This window comes from Dendrobates tinctorius, unplaced genomic scaffold (genome assembly GCF_039654945.1).
Source record: "Dendrobates tinctorius isolate UK_male_01 unplaced genomic scaffold, ASM3965494v1 ptg000202l, whole genome shotgun sequence".
In the NCBI taxonomy this organism is placed as follows: domain Eukaryota; kingdom Metazoa; phylum Chordata; class Amphibia; order Anura; family Dendrobatidae; genus Dendrobates; species Dendrobates tinctorius.
Genome location: NW_027361869.1, coordinates 3,165,581 through 3,181,526, shown reverse-complemented (window position 1 = coordinate 3,181,526; position 15,946 = coordinate 3,165,581). Strand labels below are relative to the sequence as shown.

General features: G+C 45.6%; 1 protein-coding gene and 1 pseudogene across 5 annotated transcripts in view; both read left to right on the top strand.

The window, feature by feature from the left end:
- LOC141057102 (uncharacterized) overlaps positions 1-5,967 on the top strand; it is a 33,503-nt gene extending 27,536 nt beyond the window's left edge. For 4 of the 5 annotated variants that reach the window (XM_073553642.1, XM_073553645.1, XM_073553641.1 and 1 more), the window contains one exon: positions 4,644-5,967. In XM_073553642.1, coding sequence (XP_073409743.1) covers positions 4,644-5,914 — 1,271 coding nt within the window. In that variant the 3' untranslated portion in view covers positions 5,915-5,967. The remainder of the gene's footprint in view (positions 1-4,643) is intronic. The other variant, XM_073553644.1, reaches the window with a different exon arrangement.
- A 5,378-nt stretch (positions 5,968-11,345) lies between these two features.
- Positions 11,346-12,619, top strand: LOC141056979 (histone H2A type 1-like; annotated as a pseudogene).
- Positions 12,620-15,946: the final 3,327 nt, after the last annotated feature.

Sequence of the window (15,946 nt, the reverse complement as noted above, 5' to 3'; positions counted from 1 at the left end):
GATTCTTCTCAGTCACCGGCTGTGGCTGCTTTATCGGTGGTGTAGTCCGGCCGTATTACCATGATCGCCTTTTTGCCTCTAGACCACAACATTCTCCTCCACCCAAAACTGTTCAAATGATTTTGGACAATGAAAGCCCTTTTATATAGAACTTACAGCCTGGAGGATCCACCTACCCCCTGGGATTAGGAGACGCTGACCGTTACCTGCCCAGGTCTGTAAACTACAAAGCCAAATGACCGCGCATGTAGAATGTGCTGACAAGATAGAAAATCACTTGAAGAAAAGTATTATGATGGGCTGGTAAGAGAAAGCGGAGGGTAATGATGCTGATGGCTTCCTAGATCCCTGTTATCTTATTGGATGAATCTACCTTCTCTCCCTTCTGTGCTGCTGAATGTGCTGATATGGTTCCTACAAGACCAGGTCCAGTCTTTCTGGCCAAACTTTGCTTCTATGATCGACAACATTAAATGTGCAGCGAGGTCCAAGTGTGAATTTCTGTACAATAGCAACAGAGTTTCCCTTTATCCTGACTTTTCAATTTGTATTAAAGCCAAGTAATTTCAAGGAGGATTGGGATAAACTACAGGAAAAACATTACACATGTGCCATGATATATCTCTAAGTTGTACGTGGTTGATGGCTGTAATATACATTTATTCACCCCTGCAGGAGATGTGTTGGCATGGCTGAAGCCCTGGTTTCATGGATTCACTCCACGTCATAAATGACATTGTTTTCAATCCTAAGGAATTCAGATTACTGCACAATCTCTCCTGAAATGGGGAGCAAAATTATTTTCTCTAATCTTCTGGTCAAGATTCATAGTAGCTCTAATTGTCCACCATAAATGAGTGCAACTCCGGTTTACTGTTGGAGTTCTCCCCTCGTACATAACGTTGTTGTTGGAGATGTAACATATTTTTTTTATTCTATGTCTTTTTTTTTACCTGTTCATTCTGTATGATAGATTGATGGGATTGTCCTGCCTCACTTATATGTGTGTCTGTTACATCCCTGTTAGTCTTAAAAAAGCGCTCCATTGCCTCTTCCAAATGTCTAAGATCTAAATTTAAAGTGAACCTGTCAGCAGGATTGTGCACAGTAATCTACACACAGTGCCAGCTCAGCACCATTATACTGATTACATTATTCATACTTGGATTGATGAAATCTGTCTTGTGGTTATTGTTTAATCTTTATTTGTAGTATTCAGTTAATGAGAATCTCATGCTCTGGGGCGGGGCTGTGGGTGGGGCTTTATGTGGTGCTCTGCTTACATATTCATCTGTATTGGCTTATGACAGGTCACTGACCCCTCAGTGACCTGCCTCCCATTTTTACATAATGCATGTAATAGTGTTGATAATGCCTATAATATTGTGTATATTGTGAGGCTTTGAAAAAAAAAAAAATCCATCCAGCAAAATGACACCGGCGGCGCCTGTCCAGTAACATCTATCTCTTACTTATAAATGCTACTGTGCAGGCACCGCCACCGCCGGTGACATTTTTCTGAATAATTTTTTTTCTAAGCCTCAAAATAGCCACAATATTATAGGCATTATCAACAATAATATCAATGCTATTATATGCATTATGTACCAATGGGGGCAGGTCAGTGAAAGGTCAGTGACCTGTCATAAGCCAGTGCAGATGAATATGTAATCAGAGCACCACAGAAAGCCCCGCCCCAGAGCATGAGAATCTCATTAACTGAAAACTGCAAATAAAGATTAAACAACAACCACAAGACTGATTTCATCAACCAAGGTATCATTGCAATCAGTGCAACGGTGCTGACCTGACAGTGTCTGTAGGTTACTGTGCACAATCCTGCTGACAGGTTCCCTTTAAGCCATCTCCACTCTAAATGTGTAATGTTTCTTCTTGAAACTCATCTGACAGAAAATATTGGACCTTACAGTAGTTTAGATTGTGAAGTCACCGAGACCCATACGCTAATTACACCTGAGAGATTTCACTAGTTACTCACTTTTTACTAATGAAGACTGTCGAGTTTGATCATTTCAGTAGATGTTATTGTCTATAGTCACAGTTTTCGACTACAGTAGTTAGTGTCCAAAATCCTCTGATTTAACCTCTTCCCGCAGCTAGTTTTGTGTTCCTGATCAGGCCCCATTTTTAAAATCTTACGTGTGTCACTTTAAGTGGTGATAACTTTGGAATTATTCACAAAGGATAATGGAAAACAAATGGATCTTGCTAATTATTTTCCCGCACGGCACAATACCCTATATACGGTTGTACACTACTGTCTGGGCACATGGCAGTGTTCAGAAGGGAAGGAGCGCCATTAGCTATTTGTATGCAGATCTAGCTGGAAAAGTTTGCAGACAAAATATATTGGGTCACCTGGTAGCTCAAAAGATGTCCACCATGAACATGCTTGGCACTATCTTCTCTGCTTTCCATATCCCAAGGATTGCCTTCTCATCGTCCTTTAACACCCTTACATGGATCTGGACTTACACAGGGACTCCTAGGCTTGGAGTATGGTGTTACCTGCTGTTCTGTGGTGTTAGATGGCAAGAAGAATAGTGAGGTAGTTGGGTCAGAACCAGAAGGACAGAGTCAGAAGGCACGAGTAGTCAGTAAACGGACCACGGTCACAACAGAAAACAAATACACGAGCCGCAAGCTGAGAACAATGTTGTTTCTGGCAGATTCTGTCCATAACCTTTGAGCTTTAGTAGGGTGTGGTAATTTCCAATTGGCTGAAGTAGGGAGCAGATTACTCCAGCTGGACAGCAGTAACAGATCCCAGATGAGATTGGACACACCATATGCAGAAGCCCTAATATAACTAAATGACAGAAAATCAGATTATTCTAAATCCCCATAAAGTGATTCTATTTTATAAATTAATTCACTGAGGGTTATAATCTATAGGAGGAGTGACTATTTTGACGCCACATCCACTTTCCGGAAATCAACACACAGCCGATGTGTCACGGTTTATGCGACACGCGTGACCCTGGATACACCGCCTCCAGTTGGGCAAATTTAAATAATAATACGTGCAGCTGGATACGCCGCCTCCAACAGGCGAATTTAGGGAATACAAGTAACATGTAAATCTGGAAATCCCGCCTCCAGTAAGGCGAATTTAAACAATAAGGGAAGCCTGGGTAACAATAACGGTGGGCCCTGCGGTAGGGAACGGGGTGTTGGAGACCTCCTGCACTCCCCTGAGTCAGTGTCTCTACACTCCTAACGTTCCCTATGCCGGTTCCGCACCGGGCGACGATCAGGATACGTTTTAACCCTAGCTCGCCCTGCACCTAAATCCTCACTAGGGAATTGGTCGGTGCGGAAACTAATCCCACCACTGCACTAAACACACATAAGGAAAAGTGACAAAACAGGGGAAACACCACTTAGCTTTGCTCTGTTGCTTACGCTCCTAGCAACAGAGCCCACCACCTGCGTGCATCTTTTCCTCCGACCGGGTCCAACACCATAGTGCAGCCTTGGAGCAACCAGAGTCCACCACCTCCATGCAGCTGTCCAGATACAAGTCCAGCACCGTGAGTCCAGCTTTTCTGCCAATGAGTCCAGCATTTTGAGTCCAGCTTTCAGCAACCATGTCCAGCATAGTGAGTGCAGTTCTACACCGCAACTGCCACTCCACCAAGCCATGCAGGCACTCCTTGCTGACACCAACGCTGCGACTCCACCAATCCATGCCAGCCCTCCTTGCAGACACCATCGCTGCCACTCCAGGACTCTCTCTGAGCTGCCCGTAACTCTCCTTCAGCTCCATCCTTCACCCACGCTTGCTTGCAAATGAAGACCTTACAATATCACCAACAGTGATTAACACACCTGATACTCTTTTATAGAGCCTCACACCTGTTGCATAATCACGTGCACAAACTAAGGTAACCAGAGTGCAATGACCCTAATGGCCACCGGGGGGAAAACTAATTGAAATAACCACAGTGCAATGACCCTAATGGCCACCGGGGGTAAAACCACCTTTGGCACACAGCCAAAGGAAAAAAAAGGTTACTTTGTGCATTTAATCTGTCAGATCCAACCTGGATCATGACACAATGTTGGTGATTGAAAATTACACATTTGCCATTTTATTACTCAACACATAATGCCCAGAGTGTGCTCCAGGAGACAAGCACCGTAAATTAAGTGGATTCTTCTCACTATAGTATTGTTAAATGCAGGGATCCTAAATGTTGTTTGAGCACACTGCAAGACTCAGAAGTGAGAGTGGATTTTGCTGGATTGGTTTGTAGAAACCCTGTTGCTTTTCAACAGCCTTTGAGCCACTAAGAGTGTAAGAACCTCTGTTTTTCCATTGACAGATGATGGACCTGAGTGGGGTCTGAGTGAGAATTGGTATTCTTTTCACCTACATAACATTGATTGTTCATTCTGCCTCCCAAATATCGAATAAAAAGAAACCAAACAGTTGTACACCACACAGTACTGGTTCATCCAACAAGGTTTTCTATTAGACTGTGAACTGTCATTGTCTTGGTAAATAATTAATTTTTTTTATAAAGCTTGCAATTTTTAATGACCGTTTTAGTAAAAATGTTCAAAAATATAAAACTCAAGGATATTTTATTAAAAATACTAATAGTTTTTTATCTTAGCAGATGACTTTACCAGGAGATCAGAGGGACAGCTGACATCAATTTTTAAATCTGATGCTCTTGAGAACCTGCAAGATACAACTGAAGTGATTGGTATTACTCCAGATATACCATCATCCATTCACAGCAAATATCTGTCAGCTGATCCTATGAAGCAAGTCCCATCTTCTGTTTCATTACCGACTACTAAGGGAAATCAAAGTCACAAAAGAGACATTAAAAAACAAACTGCTCCTAAAGCAAAGAATTCATTTTCATGTTCCGAATGTGTGAAATATTTTAGAAAGAAATCACATTTTGTTACCCACCAGAGAACTCACACAAGGGAGAAGCCTTTTTCCTGTTCAGAATGTGGGAAATGTTTTAAGAAGAAATCGTTTTTTGATAGCCATTGGAGAACCCACACAGGGGAGAAGCCTTTTTCCTGTTCAGAATGTGGGAAATGTTTTAGCCGGAAATGGAATCTTGTTGTACACCAAAGATCCCACACAGGGGAGAAGCCTTTTTCCTGTTCAGAATGTAGGAAATGTTATAACAATAAAGAAAGTCTTGTTTTACACCAGAGAATCCACACAGGGGAGAAGCCTTTTTCCTGTTCAGAATGTAGGAAATGTTTTATCTATAAACATAGTCTTGTTTTACACCAGAGAACCCATACAGGGGAGAAGCCTTTTTCCTGTTCAGAATGTGGGAAATGTTTTACATGGAAAATAGAACTTGATAGACACCAGAGACCCCACACAGGGGAGAAGCCATTTTCCTGTTCAGAATGTGGGAAATGTTTTAGACTGAAATGCCATCTTGTTGAACACCAAAGTGTCCACATAGGGAAGATGGATTTTTCCTGTTCAGAATGTGGGAAATGTTTTAACAAGAAATGGACTCTTGTTTTACACCAGAGAACCCACATAGGAGAGAAGGCTTTTTCCTGTTCAGAATGTGGTAAATGTTTTAACCGAAAAGCGCATCTTGTTAGACATCAGAGCAGTCACACAGGGGAGAAGCCTTTTTCCTGTTCAGAATGTAAGAAATGTTTTAATCAGAAAGCGTATCTTGTTAGACATCAGAGAAGTCACACAGGGGAGAAACCTTTTTCCTGTTCAGAATGTGGGAAATGTTTTAATCGGAAAGCGCATCTTGTTAGACATCAGAGAACTCACACACAGGAGAAGCCTTTATCCTGTTCAGAATGTGGGAAATATTTTAACCGGAAAGAGCTTCTTGTTAGACATCAGAGCAGTCACACAGAGGAGAAGCCTTTATTTTCTTAATGTGGGAAATACTTTACTTGAAAATAAAGAGTTAATAAACATCTGAGACATCACATAGGGGAGAAACCTTTTTTATATTCAGAATGTTGGAATCGTTTTAACCAAAATTGGATCTTCTTAACCCCTTTATCCCCAAGGGTGGTTTGCACGTTATTGACCGGGCCAATGTTTACAATTCTGACCACTGTCCCTTTATGAGGTCATAACTCTGGAACGCTTCAACAGATCCTAGCGATTCTGAGAATGTTTTCTTGTGACATATTGTACTTCATGTTAGTGGTAAAATTTCTTCGATATAACTTATGTTTATTTATGAAAAAAATGGAAATATGGCAAAAATTTTGCAATTTTCAAACTTTGAATTTTTATGCCCTTAAAATAGAGAAATATGTCACACAAAATAGTTACTAAATAACATTTCCCACATGACTTTTTCTTCAGCACAATTTTGGAAACAATTTTATTTTTTTTTTGTTAGGAAGTTATAAGGGTTAAAAGTTGACCAGCGATTTCTCATTTTTACAACAAAATTTACAAAAAAAAAATTTTTTTATGGACCACCTCACATTTGAAGTCAATTTGAGGGGTCAATATGGCAGAAAATACCCAAAAGTGACACCATTGTAAAAACTGTACCCCTCAAGCTACTCAAAATTGCGTTCAAGAAGATTATTAAAGCTTCAGGTGCTTCTGACGAGCAGAAGCAACGTGGAAGGAAAAAATGAACATTTCACTTTTTAGTCACAAAAATGATCTTTAAACAAAAATGTATTTATTTTCCCAAGGGTAACAGGAGAAATTGGACCCCAAAAGTTGTTGTCCAATTTGTCCTGAGTACGCTGATACCCAGTGTGTGAGGGGGGGGGACCACTGTTTGGGCACATGGCAGGGCTCAGAAGGGAAGGAGCGCTGTTTGACTTTTTCAACCTAAAATTGGCTGGAATTGAGATCGGACGCCATGTCGCGTTTGACGAGCCCCTGATGTGCCTAAACAGTGTAAACCTCCCCCACAAGTGACCCCATTTTGGAAACTAGACCCCCCTAAGGAGCTTATCTAGATGTGTGGTGAGCACTTTGAACTCCCAAGTGTTTCGCTAAAGTTTATAATGCCCGGGCGTGAAAAAAAATTTTTTTCCACAAAAATGATTTCTTAGTCCCCAATTTTTAATTTTCCCAAGGGTAACAGGAGAAATTGGACCCCAAAATTTGTTGTCCAATTTGTCCTGAGTATGCTGATACCCCACATGTGGGAGAAAACTACTGTTTGGGCACACGTTGGGGCTTGAAAGGGAAGTAACGTTTTGGAATGCAGACTTTGATGGAATGGTCTGCGGGCATCATGTTCCGTTTGCAGAGCACCTGATGTACCTAAAAAGTAGAAAACCCCCACAAGTGACCCCATTTTGGAAACTAGACCCCCTAAGGAACTTATCTAGATGTGTGGTGAGCACTTTGAACCCCCAAGGGCTTCACAGAAGTTTATAACGCCCGGGTGTGAAAATAAAAAATCATATTTTTTCCACAAACATGATCATTTAGTCCCCAATTTTTAATTTTCCCTAGGAAAACAGGAGAAATTGGACCCTAAAAGTTGTCCAATTTGTCCTGAGTACGCTGGTACCCCACATGTGGGAAAAAACTATTTAGGCACACGTCAGGGCTTGAAAGGGAAGTAGTGACGTTTTGGCGTGCAGACTTTGATGGTCTGCGGGCGTCATGTTCCATTTGCAGAGCCCCTGATGTGCCTAAACAGGAAAAAAAAAGTGACATCATTTTGGATACTAAACCCCCAAAGAACTAATCTAGATGTGCCTCAACTAATCTAATGTTTCCAGTAAAGTAAATTAGTAGTGCATGGAGGTGTGGTACAATTTGAAGCAATCTTTCATACACAGGCCAGGTTTTTTGGGGCAGGTGTCGCATTGATAAATGGTGTCCCTGCGTATTCCCTTTTTGTAACACACTCAATACTACACCTTATTTGCGGCTTACCTTTTCTTTCGGTTGGCGGGACCTCCCCCGGGAAATGCTGACCTGGTACAATACGAGCACCATCAGTTCCAGAAGTACTGGGTCCCGCTCCTTCCTGAGTGCCAAACATCAGGGCCTTAACCACTACCTCCTGGAACTGAAGGTACGACCTATCGGTGTGGCGTGCACATCATGACAGCAGGAATGCGTTGAGCATTGCCTTTTGGACGATGTGCACGGCCAGTTTTTTATACCATACCTTGGCTTTCCTCAATGCATTGTATGGTTGGAGGAGTTGATCGGAGAGATCAACGCCCCCCCATGTTTTTATTGTACCCCAGTACACAGTCAGATTTGCTGACCTGTGTTGCGGTACCCCGTACAGTGCAGAGGGCAGTGCCATCACTGTGTAAGGTGGTCAAGAGAAGGACATCCCTCTTGTACTTGACCACCAGCAGGTGGTCGGTACATTGGACTCTGCGCTCACCTTTTCTGAGCATCTGCCCAAGTAGCGTCTTCAGGAGACCACTCAGATTTTCGTGGACAGTACCGCAGGCTGCGTTACCTCGCGCAGAGAGGGATTTGTAGAGTGGGATTCTGGTATAAAAGTTATCAGTGTAGAGGTACATTTATCCAGCAGTGGGTGCAACAAATCCCACACAATTTTCCCACTCACTCCCAGGAAAGGAGGACATTTAAGGGGTTCAATCCTGGTGTCCTTCCCTTTGTAAACTCTAAACCTGTGGGTGTTCCCTGAGGTACTCTCACACAGCTTATAGAGTTTGATTCTGTACCTGGCCCTCTTACTGGGCAGGTATTAATGGAATCACAGCCTTCCCTTGAAATGAACCAAGGACTCATCCATGCAGATGTCCCTTTTGGGCACGTACACTTCAGAAAACTTTTTGTTGAAGTGTTCGATGACCGGCCGAACTTTGAACAGACGGTCAAATTTGGTATCATCTCGTGCGGGACACTGTGCATTATCAGTATAATGCAAAAGTTTGTGGATGGCCTCAAAACGCGTTCGGGCCATGACCATTCGGAACACTGGAGTGTTCTTCAGGATCCCCATATGGAGGACCAGACCCCAAAACTGCATCATTTCAACTGCGTCTACAGGAGACCAGTTAGAAAATAATGAACGCAGGTTTTGTTCCAAAACTTAACGAGCGTACAAATTAGTTTGCTCCACCATGAGGATAACAGAAACCTCAGAGAAAAATACTTTGAATAAGTCAATTTCTGTGGGGCCGGTGGTGTCAAACTTGATTCCTGATTCTGCCATAAAATCAGGAATCAGTGGCTCGTAATTTTCGCGGAGCGCTGGTTCAGCTGCGGTCATGGTGGGTGCGACCTCATCTTCTGTCCTGGAGTGTCTGCATGGCGGTTCCCCAGGACCCGAGGGGGAAGAGGATGAAGAATCAGAAAAATAAAGAAAAGTGGGATCCTCGCTATCCGTGTCGGAGGCACGGAAAGAATATGCCTCCTCCATTGAATAGCGCTGTTGGGACGAAATTGATGAGGACATTTTTTGTGTGAATATGGTGCTTGGGTGTAACTTAATTGATAACTGTATGTGTTATGTGTGGAGGGAGGATAGTGATTGGTGTAAACTATTCTAATAAGAAAAAGCTGTGGATAAAAAAATCTAAAACAGCAGGACCTTGCTCTGATAAGTGAACTGCGTGTCACTTATCAAAATTCGGCTGCTGGATGTGCGCATGGGTGTGGCAAAAATAAAAGTGTCTAAAACAGCTGGCATGAGCTCTGATAAGTGAACTGTTCTACTTGTCAAAGTTCGGCAGCAGCTGTATGTGTGCATGGGGGTTGCACAAAGGGGGGGTGGAAAAAAAAAAGAAAATGGCAGGCATAAACTGATAAGTGAATTGCGTCCCTTATCAAAGTTTTGCGGCTGCTGGATGTGTGTGCGGAGTTGGCGCAAAGGGGGCGGAGAAAGAAAAGCAAGCACAAGTGTTGATCGGTGAAATGCATCACCAATCAACGCTTGGCGGCTGCGCAAAGGGGGGTGGAGGGGGGTAACAAGAGAGGGAAGGGGGAAGGGAGGATTGGGGTGGATGAAAAGAGATCGGGCAGGGATCAGTTAGGGTTGTAGTTTAGTTGGCGCAAAGAGGGGGGGTGAAAAAATGGAAAATGAGGGAAAAGAGGGGTGGAGGGGGTAAAAAGAGGCCAAAACAAAAGCTGCTGGCTATATGTGTGATCTGGTGATGGGAACTGTTAATAAGTGATTGGTGAGAAGTGGTTTTTCCAAGAGAGAGCGAACGGACTGTGGACATTTTGAGGGGTGGAGAGCGGGGCTAGGGTGGAGCCTGGGTGGAGTATCAAGGGGGGCCTGAAAATTCCTAGTGGCAGCCCTGTATGAAGACCAAGAACAGAAAAAAAGGGAACTGCAAATGTGTTTACCTTTGGCAACATTAGCTCCTCCCCTCCCTCTGCTGATTGGCTGAAGACAGGACTGTTACGGAGTTTGAATTTCCCGCTGCTTCTAAAGTGATGATCGGAAGAATCCAGATTAATCTCTAGATAAACTGCACCGATCACAAATGTCTCGTTAGCTGAGAATCGGGAAACACCGAATTATGTTCTACCAAATAAATGAAACCCCAAATCAGAATCTGTGGAACTAGGGTTAAATAAAAACCAACAGAGCAACTTACTGAGAAATGACCAGATTATTACTTAAAAGGTTCTCAGTTCTCACCATCTCCCTCATTAGCATTAATCACCTCGATTCATCACCTGCTATTTCCCGTCACTAGACGCAGAGACCCGGGCGGTGGAGCAGACACCTCGGGGAGATGGGAGAGCACACAGGAGCAGCCACAGCTCTGATGGAGATGGGGTGGTGGCTCTTAGAAGAGCCTTTGGGGTGATGGCGGAGCAGCAGACTAAGCAGATCACTTGGCGCTGGTGTACTTGGTGACGGCCTTGGTGCCCTCGGACACGGCGTGCTTGGCCAGCTCTCCGGGCAGCAGCAGGCGCACGGCGGTCTGGATCTTCCGGGAGGTGATGGTGGAGCGCTTGTTGTAGTGAGCCAGGCGGGAGGCTTCCCCTGCTATGCGCTCGAAGATGTCGTTGACGAAGGAGTTCATGATGCCCATGGCCTTGGAGGAGATGCCAGTGTCGGGGTGGACCTGAGGGCTTTCTTGGAGCCCTTCTTGGGCGCCGGTGCAGACTTGGCGGGATCAGGCATGGTGAGAGATGGCAACAAGGAGAAGAGAGAACAATATTCCTGCTCCTCCAGCGCAGCGGAATTTATAGCCGCACCACATATGCGCACTGCTGTCTGCTGCTCTTCTACTGGGTGAGAAAGTCGTGACATTTGTCAGCTGCGCCTCATTGGTGTTTCCACAAGTCTGCTCTCCATTGGCGGCTTCAGATCCATCCAATCAGAAGGTTGGAGGGCGGTGCAGCCGCTGATAAAAGACAAATGTGGAGACAGAACCGTCATCACTGGAGAATTGTTCTTCACTTTCTGCAATAGAATATCAGAGCAATGTCTGGACGTGGCAAACAAGGAGGCAAAGTCCGAGCGAAGGCCAAGACCCGCTCATCCCGGGCAGGACTCCAGTTCCCAGTCGGCCGTGTGCACAAGCTTCTCCGCAAGGGCAGTTATGCTGAGAGACTCGGCGCCGGTGCTCCGGTCTCTCTGGCCGATGTGCTGGAGTATCTGACTGCTGAGATCCTGGAATTGGATGGCAGTGCAGCCCGCGACAACAAGAATCATCCCCCGTCACCTGCAGCTGGCGGTGCGCAATGACGAGGAGCTCAACAGGCTGCTGGGTGGGGTGACCATTGCCCAGGGGGCGTCCTGCCCAACATCCAGGTCATGCTGCTGCCCAAAAAGACCGAGAGCAGCAAGGCGAGCAAGAGCAAGTGAAGGAGCGGCGCTCACATCTGTCCACACAACCAAAGGCTCTTCTAAGAGCCGCCCACATCCTCCTCATAAGAGCCGACACCGCTGAGATCAGGGGATGTGTCACACTGGTGTCTGCACCAGGCGGTATATAGAGGTCATTCTATACACGATCCGTGCTCCACTGTACTGCGGTCACCACGGAGCAGAGATTCATGGCGAGAAATGAGTGATCCTGCCCCATGTTACTGATATCACACACAGGAGGGATCTGTACAGTCTATACAGGGAGCCGGCTATTCATACAACACTTGGTGCAGCCACTACCAGCCATAGCAATAACCTCACAGCCTTCTACGCTGCATGGTTTACACTCCTGGCAACGCTGAGCAGCCGTTTACTGGATCTATGGGGAGAGAACCATTATCTGTCCCGATCACTGCACAGAGTCCTACTTCACTGAGGGATAATTTCCAGCTATCTGCCGATGATTCTGACACTGGTTCTGCCGGTGACACCCAACCCCCTCTCCTGCCATCCATTACTCCGCCAGGGCTTCTCCTTCCATCTACACATGCAGGAGGCTCCTCACTCATCCACTGATAATAATAATAATCTTTATATAGCGCCAACATATTCCGCAGCGCTTTACAGTTTAACAGTTTCAAAACGTAAGTCATAAGTAGCAACTTTAACAATGCAATAATTAAAGCAAAATAAGCCACCCCTGCTCGTGAGAGCTTACAATCTACAATGAGGTGGGGGAGATACAGAGTACAGGTGTGTATTTAATTTACAATGGTGTATTTACAATAATGGTCCAGCCATCTTGAGGGAGTGAGGGATGGATGGATTTAGTGAATGGGCTACACAAGCACACTTACACATAGAATGACTTTGATTAGTGAACGTGATAGGCCGCTCTGAACAAATGTGTTTTGAGGGAGCGCCTAAAACTATGCAAATTGTGGATAGACCTCATTTCTTGGGGGTAGAGCATTCCAGAGGATTGGCGCAGGGCGGGAGAAGTCTTGGAGTCAGGAGTGGGAGGTGCGCATTAGTGCGGAGGTTAGTCGAATGTCGTTTGCAGAGTGCAGCGGTTGGTTATGCCGATACAGAAATGAGGGAGGAGATGTAGGGGGGTGCTGCATTGTGGAGAGCTTTGTGGGTGAGAACAAGTACTTTGAATTGGATCCTATAATGAATGGGCAGCCAGTGTAAGGACTGGCGAAGAGCGGATGCGTCCGAGTACCGATTAGCCAGATAGATGACCCTGGCTGCTGCATTAAGTATGGACTGGAGAGGGGATAGTTGAGTAACAGGGAGGCCAATTAATAGAGCATTGCAGTAATCCAGGTGGGAGTGGATGAATGCTACAGTGAGGGTTTTTGTTGTTTCCATGGTGAGAAAAGGGCGGATTCTAGAGATGTTCTTTAGGTGTAAGCGGCAAGAGCGGGCCAGAGATTGTATATGGGATGTGAAGGAGAGATTGGTGTCAAACATAACACCCAGACAGCGCGCCTGCTGCCGGGGTGTTATAGTGCCACCCACGGAGAGGGAAATGTCAGATTTAGGGAGGTTAGTAGACGGTGGGAGCAGAAGTAGTTCAGTTTTGGAGAGGTTGAGTTTCAGATAGAGAGCAGACATGATGTTGGAGACTGCAGACAGTCAATGGCGTTCTGTGGTACATCGGGGGTAAGGTCGGGGAATGACGTGTATAGTTGTGTGTCATCAGCATAAAGATGGTACCGAAAGCCAAATCTGCTGATGGTCTGTCCAATTGAGGCTGTGTAGAGAAAGAAGAGAAGGGCAAGGACTGAGCCCTGAGGTACCCCGACAGCGAGAGGAAGAGGAGATGAAGTGGAGCCAGAGAACAAAACACTGAAGGAGCGGTCAGAAAGATAGGAAGAGAACCAGGAGAGAGCAGTGTCCTTAATGCCTAGTGACTGGAGTCTAGAGAGTAGGAGATCGTGGTCAACAGTGTCGAAAGCTGCAGATAGGTTAAGAAGAATGAGCAGAGAGTGGTCACCGTTACATTTTGCTGTCAGAAGGTCATTGGTCACTTTGAGTGCAGTTTCAGTTGAATGTAGGGGGCGGAAGCTGGACTGTGTAGGGTATAGAAGGGAGTGAGTGGAGAGGTAATGGGTAAGGCGGGAGTAAACTAGGCACTCCAAAAGTTTAGAGATGAAGGGGAGATTGGAGACTGGTCTGTAGTTTGTGCAGGATGGGTCGAGAGTGGGTTTCTTTAGTAATGGAGTAACGATGGTGTGTTTGAAGGAGAATGGGAAAATGCCCGAGGAGAGGGAGAGATTAAAGATTGCAGTTAGGTGAGTTGTGACGACTGGAGGAGATGTGAGGGAATGGGGTCGGTAGTGCATGTAGTCGGACGAGAAGACTAGAGGAGTCTGGAGACTTCTTTTGTGATGGGATCAAATGTGGAAAGTGAGCCAGGGGAGATGCAGAAAGGGATGGGAGTCACAGCACTTGGTGGTTGGGAGCAGATTTCCTGACAGATATTTATCTATTTTTTCTGTGAAGTGGGAGGCCAGGTCATCCGCTAAAATGTCTGTGACAGGGGCTTGTGCTTTTGGCCTGAAGAGGGAGTGAAAAGTGTTGAAAAGTTTCTTGGGGTTGTTGACTAGTGAGATCAGGGTGGTGAAGTAGGTCTGTTTGGTGAGGTGAAGGGCAGCCTTATAGGTTCTTAACATAAATTTGAAGTGGATGAAGTCTTCTGGTGTGTGGGTTTTTCTCCATAGGCATTCAGCACTCCTAGAGCATCGCTGGAGGAGTCGAGTTTACAATGTGAGCCAGGGCTGTTTTAGGACCCCGTTAAATTTAGCGATGCACCAGCGATCCCGACCACGATATGACACAGTCAGGATCGCTGTTGCATCGCTAAATGGTTGCTAGTGAGCTGCCAAACAGGCAGATCTCAGCAGCGACGGAGCAGCGGTCGTTACTTACCTGTCAGACGCAGCAATGATGATGTCCTCCGCGTTGCTCGTCTGCGCCAGCAGGAAGCCACCGGCGAGAAATGGCCCAGGACGGTCTCGTGTGATCAGCGATAGCCAGCGGGGCAGCCGGTCGGAGGTAAGTATCACATGTAGCGATATCGCTAGCAATATCGCTGCTGCTTCACAAAATCGGTGACGCCTTAGAGATATTGCTAGCGATATCGCTATGTGTAAAGCCCCCTTTACTCTGTGCTTGGAGGTTCTGAGGGTGATCGGAGCTACTTGGTCAGTGGTGCTTCTAAGAGTGTTGTAGTAATGAACAGCCAGATCAGGACAGGAAAAAGAAGAGATTGGGGACAGTGATGAGTGTAGGGAGCCTGAAAGTGTCTGAGGGTTAATGGCTTGTAGATTTTTGACTGGTAGGAGTGAGCTGGGGTGGGCGAGGATTTGTGAGCGTGAAGGAGAGAATGTTGTGGTCAGAGAGTGGAAGCAGTGAGTTATTTAGGTGGGAGATTGAACAGAGCCAGACAAAGACTAGATCAAGGGTGTTACCATCCTTGTGTGTCTCAGAGATTAAAAGCTGTGAGAGGCCTAGAGAGGTGGTTAGTGATAGAAGCTGGGATGCAGATGTGGAAGTGGGGCTGTTAATGGGGATGTTGAAGTCTCCCAGGATAAGCGTTGGTAGCTCTGAGGACATGAAGTGCGGCAGCCAGGCAGAAAAGTGGTCAAGGAAGTGGGTGGGTGAGCCGGGGGCCGGTATATGAGCGCTACTCTGAGGGAGAGGGGATGAAAGAGCCCGATGGTGTGGTCCTCAAAAGAAGGGAATAAGAGTGATGGAACTGGGGGGATGACCTGGAAAGTCCATTGTGGGGACAGGAGTATGCCAACTCCACCACCATGTCTGTTTGTGAGTCTCGGGGAATGAGAGAATTGTAAGCCACCATAGGAAATGGCAGCAGGAGAGACAGTGTCAGAATCCTGAATCCAGGTTTCAGTGAGGGCCAACAGAATAAGAGAGTTGTTCATAAAGTAGTTGTGCAGGAAAGTAAGCTTGTTACAAGCAGACCGTGGATTTCAGAGGGCACAATTAAAAGATGGAGATGAGGGAGTGCAAGTAATATTAATTAGATTATTATGGTGTTGATATGAGGTAGGGTAGGGGTTGAGGTTGGGGGATGGTGGACCAGGGTTGGGGGAGATGACCCCTGAAATCAGTAGGAGTAGGAAGAT